The sequence below is a fragment of the Gossypium hirsutum genome, chromosome A11 (assembly GCF_007990345.1).
Source record: "Gossypium hirsutum isolate 1008001.06 chromosome A11, Gossypium_hirsutum_v2.1, whole genome shotgun sequence".
Lineage (NCBI taxonomy): Eukaryota > Viridiplantae > Streptophyta > Magnoliopsida > Malvales > Malvaceae > Gossypium > Gossypium hirsutum.
In genome coordinates this window covers 28,290,718-28,296,226 of record NC_053434.1, presented here as the reverse complement: position 1 = coordinate 28,296,226, position 5,509 = coordinate 28,290,718, and the positions used below count along the sequence as shown (strand labels likewise).

The following is a 5,509-nucleotide window of genomic DNA, read 5'->3' as shown; positions in this document are numbered from 1 at the left end:
ACTTTATTTATATTATTTTTATATAATTTATAAATATATATAATATATCAAAAATACTAAAAATTAAAAATAAATATTTCTCAACAAATTGAAAATAAATGTTAAAAATATGTATACTTAAAACACTAAGATACATATAACTTAACAAGCAAATGTCTCTAAAATAATAACAAAATTAATAATAAAACAAGTGTTATACAATAGTCAAATAATAACAACAAATAGTAGTAACAAAATAGTAAAATGATTGCAAAATAGGGAGAAAACAACAAGAAAATAGCATTAAAATAACAAAAAATAGCAATTTATTTTTGTCTTTTTGTGAATTCGAGGTGGGCTGAGCCTGGGCCAAAATGTCTTATCCGAGGTCTAACCCGTATTTTAAACGGGCCTTATTTTTTTGCTCAAGTCCATTTTTGGACCTATATTTTTGCACTAACGCTCCTATTTTTCGAGCGGACGCAAGTCTAGTTGAGACTTAGTTAATGGATAACACCAATACAATCAAGCACATTATAATAGTATAGATATGGGAATTTATCTTTACTATAATAATTTCCTAATTAAATTGATATCCAGTTAACTTATAACTCCAAGAAACACACATAAATTTTAATTTTAAAGGCATAAGTATATAATTTTCTTAATATTTTTTCTTTTACCCACTCGATTTCAATCTCGACCATTAAAATGGTTTTTCGAATCCAACCTTAACCTGTATAATGTTTTATGTTATATTCATTTTTACAAAAACTAAATAAAATATATGATATATAATCTTTAAAAAAATTAAGAAAATGTAATCAAAATACTTACAAAATTAAAATATAAGTTAATTTTTTTATAATTTTAATGAATTATAATTAAAACTATTTATAATATTAAAACATAATTTTAAAAATATAAAATAATTATAAAATTAAAATAAAGATATTGTTTAATGAAAGACCTGATATTTTCCACATCAAAATCGGATAAAAAAAAAGTTGATAGTTTGTGTATAGTAAAAAAGATGATTTCACTTTTTTTTACAGGCAACTTGCTTAAAAATCAATGGGGATAAAGTTTTTATTAGTTCCAATCTTTCATATGTTTAAACAAATGAAAAACTCTTCAACAGAATGTTACAGAAAGCCGCGCCTAATCCTAAAACAAAATTGTGTTATTTTGTATTCATCTTTTTGTTTTTGCTTTTTAACATGTTTCGGATCATCAATGGTCCAAAGCACCAATCTGCATCTTTTCAGAATAATCAAAGGAGGCCGCCGATGAGACCTGTAATTCTTCTTCCACTGTGGATGGGAACATTGCTTTGAGCTCATTATACCTCTGGATATCAAAATTGTATGCCTTGATCAGCTGCCTTTGCTTTGTGCTGAACCTGCTCTTATAAAACCCTTCAAAAGAAGGTTCTTTGGATGTCCTGAGGAAAAATGCATATCCAGCCATGAAATACATGGAGGTGACGTAGAAACAGATGGGTTCCATCACGTCCCATGTGAGTTCCCAAAAGGTTAGCCTCATGAACCCGGCTGTTTGGACCACCATGAATGCCAGGCCAAGCCAGAGTTCGCGACGGACCAGGGAATCGGCTTTTGAATCGATTATTGCTTTCTCCTTTTCTAGCGCAGCCAGTTCTTTTCTTCTGGGATCATTCGGGTTTGATCTAGATAAAGGAATTAGACCACCAAGTGCTTTTGCTACCTGTAGTCACAAAGTGGAAATCTCTGTTGGCTCAACTTGAAAGAAACAAAAATTGACTCAAATTCGTACCAGTAATTATGACTATGAAGGATGATGAAAGCAAGTAAACAATAAAAAGTGATTAATGCTTATGTCAGGTCAAGTTGAAGCCCATCTTTATCATATGAGGCCATTCCAACCTCTATTCCTCCACCAACCATTTTCCTTGTTCGACAACGCCACCTTTCCGCTCAATAGTTTCGTACATCTCCTCAAATCTAAACATCCAAACACATCTTCCCCAATTCGTTGCCCATTAAAACATAACTCCCATCATCACCCCTCGCCCTCTACCAACTCAAAAGTTGGAGAATATGCATGCAAAACAAAATGTAGAAACATCCAAGGGCTTTATTTATAAAAGCCCAGGAGATTAACTGTGAAAAAAAAGTTGTGATATTTGTGGTCATACTGTAGAAACATCCGAGGGATTTATTTATAAAAAATTTGGGTCCTTCAGTTCAATTCTCAGAAACCATCTCAAATGTGATACGTTTTTAGAGACCTGTAGTAAAAAAAAAATCCTGTTGAAATTAGCAGAAAAAGAAACCCAGAAAATCAGTTTTCGGTAGCTTCTAATGCTAATAATAAGTGAATTGAATTCGGGACCTACTTTTCATCACCATCACCATAAGCATGTAATTTTAATGTATACATATATGCTATCGTTGTAAGCCAAAACATAAATAAGATCTTATCTGCTTTCAATATAAAATTTCAAGAGATAATAAATAGACAAAAAAATTTATCTACCTGTTCCGATCGTAAAACGACGATGTTTCCTAATACGACGACGGTTCCTGATTCATCTAGCAATTTCGCAAACTGCAATCCTTGTTCATGATCCGAACAACTTTCTCCGCAAATCCGAAGAAAGTCGGAATAAGAAATCCAGATTTTCCCTGTCTCTCTCAGCTTCGTTTTCACCACTTCCAACTGCGCCACCTTTAACAACTTCTTCGCTTCCCGAACGGACAGTGCAGGCAGCTCCGAAACCGCCGATTTCGCCTCCAAGTGCGAGCTCAACCCGTCTAACCGGATGCGATCCCTGGACACATCGATTTCCCTTAATCTCTCCATTAAATTCTCCCCCATCGGTAACTTCCTCATCGCCGGTGAAGCCATAGATCCTTTATGAAGAAACCGCCTGAACATGCCATGGCCGTTACCCTTAGCATCTACTGGATCCACCGTCATACCGGTTGCTGCTTTCCCCGTTTTTCTTGCGATCCGCTTCTGAACCGTCGGTGAGGAAATCCGGCAGTTAGTAACAGCTTGCGAAGAAATTTTCGAAATATTAAAAAGCTTCTCTGCCAAGGTTTTCCTCAACGCCATTGCTAGAAATTAAAGAAGCTAACTAATTATCAAAAAGTTGTTGTTGTTGTTGTTTTTTTTTTTTTCTGGGGTGGGGGGGATAGAGTTTAGAAGATTTGAAAGCTTTGCTCGCTTGGTGTTGGCACAATCAATGAAGGTTTTGGCCCGTTTTATAGGGTCCAACAATGGAGGAAGATAAACAGAAAAATAGAAATTTACAAAAAAAGAATGAAAATAACGCGAGAATTTGAGAGATTTGAAAACATACTTCGCACTTTAGATTACTCCCTGCCTTACATTTTCGAGCATGCTTATAGGATCATCTCGTTAGGGGCGATTCTTTTCAATTTATCGGAACGAGAAATTGGAGAACCGATTTCACGAGAGGAAATATCGAAGAGCATGAGCTAATCACACTACACGTGGAGGGTTGAGCTTGAACTACAAATGACCTTTTGAACCGTCAGATCATATGAAAATTTATCATTCGCGCCTTACCTGATGTTGACTTTCATTTTGTAATTCATAAATACTGATTTGTTGAACACGTGTAACATTATTAGCGGAAGAAATCTAGAAGGTGAGAATAAATAGAAGGGTTTGGATTACATGGGAAAATTTCTGTGTGTTTGACGGCAGCTAAGACAGAAGTGGAAAGCAAATCAAGTTTCCTTTTTGGGGTTGGATGGATGAATATAAACGTTCACACAAACGTGTCGCCACATATATTTTGGTATTTATGTAATAAACAAAATCTTTAAAGTTGTTTGCGTTCACGATAAATCCTCAACATTTTATTTTATTTTTCTTTGGGTGACAAAAATTTCGTCAAGGAGTTGATATAACGATTGCCACCTGGTGGCTGTAAGATAATAATAATAAAAAAAAAACAGTATCACAGTCAAAGCATTTGAGGAGTTAATAAAATATGAAAAAGATTTGATGGTTAAAACAAATTTGAAATATTCGTTTTTTATTCACTTTATAATCCCTTAATTATTGAACATTTTAACATAATTATAGCTCACGACTAATTCTAACTCAAATCCTCCCAAGCATTTGTAATCCGACCATATTCTTTTGGTTTTATTGTGGGGAGAAACATATATTCAACCATTCCAAATTGATTCAATATTTACATATCAGTTCTAAAGTGGCTAAATTTATTTTGATCTAAATTTAAAAATGTTAACTTAAATCATTTTAATAACGATTAATGCTAATGATAATAATTTAGATGTACAAAACAATATTATTTGAAACTAAAATAATAATGAATGTGACAAAATTATTTTCCTTATCCATCAAATGAAGCTTAAGTAATGTAAATGTTTCAAGACAGCTTCATGAATATATGTTATTTATTTAAGGATAAAGAAGAAATATAGGAAGGTGATGTGGTGCTTAGATTTTCTTTTTGTTGTTCTTCGAATGCTGGGGTTTAGATTAGATCCATAACCAAATTTGATTCTAGATTCAACACTTATTTTAAAAGATAACATAAAATAAAAAAGAATTTAATCACATGATTAATGTTTTCATCTTAAAAAATACATCTAATTTTCTGCATAATTTAAGATAATATATTAAAACTTTATTTTATATTAATATTAACCTATCAACTTAACCAGATAACTCCTAAATAAGTAGTTGGATCACAATGTTTAAAAGTTTTCTTCAACAATATTTTAAGCAAATCCAACTGATTATAAAAATTATTTTAGGGCACATTTATGAATAAATTAATAAAGTTTAATTTGGTTGAAATTACGGTTTTAGGGATTTTGATATCTTTTTTCTAAGATTGTTATTCTACACGCTGTGAATTTTATTTTTTTTAACTTTCTATGGGTATAATATTAAGAAAAAGAATTAATGGATTGACAGATGTTACTTTTTTTAATACAACTTTTGGAGTTCAAAATATTTTATTATTAGTGTACCAAATGATTTTTATGATTATTATTTATTATTGCTGTCATTCAACTTAATTAGAAAATACATAAAAATCAAATTATATAATAAATATATATTTAATATTTTTTTCATAATTTAATTGTTAACCAAAAAAATAAAATTATCTAGGCACTTGCCAGCCATTAAAATGGGAAAAATAATTTTTATATTTTTATAAAATTATAAATTAATAAATAATGAAATTAATTCTTTAAAAATTATAAAGACATAAATTAATGCAATTATGAAATTACATTTTAATTATTATAAAAATACATAACTCAATTCTTATCCAAAATAATTTCTAGCTTCACCCCTTTCCTTACTAACCCATTCTCAGTCACCATTTCTTAAACCAAATCAAAATTGGAATAAAAATAATAATAGATTAATAAATAAAAATTATAGATCGTAATTAGAATTAAAATTCATTATCCATTCCTTAACTGCTAACTAAAAGATGAAGATTGGAAGAAAGGTATATAATGTCTTATCA

The 5,509-nt window shown here is 30.8% G+C and overlaps 1 protein-coding gene across 1 annotated transcript; it reads right to left on the bottom strand.

The window, feature by feature from the left end:
• Positions 1 to 1,043: 1,043 nt before the first annotated feature.
• LOC107896507 (calcium uniporter protein 2, mitochondrial) lies at positions 1,044 to 3,301 on the bottom strand. Its single transcript, XM_016821690.2, has 2 exons — positions 2,497 to 3,301; positions 1,044 to 1,704 (listed from the first exon to the last, which is right to left on the bottom strand). The coding sequence occupies exons 1-2, from the start codon at positions 3,076 to 3,078 to the stop codon at positions 1,213 to 1,215; spliced, it is 1,074 nt and encodes a 357-aa protein (XP_016677179.1). The 5' UTR covers positions 3,079 to 3,301; the 3' UTR covers positions 1,044 to 1,212.
• Between the last annotated feature and the right edge of the window lie 2,208 nt (positions 3,302 to 5,509).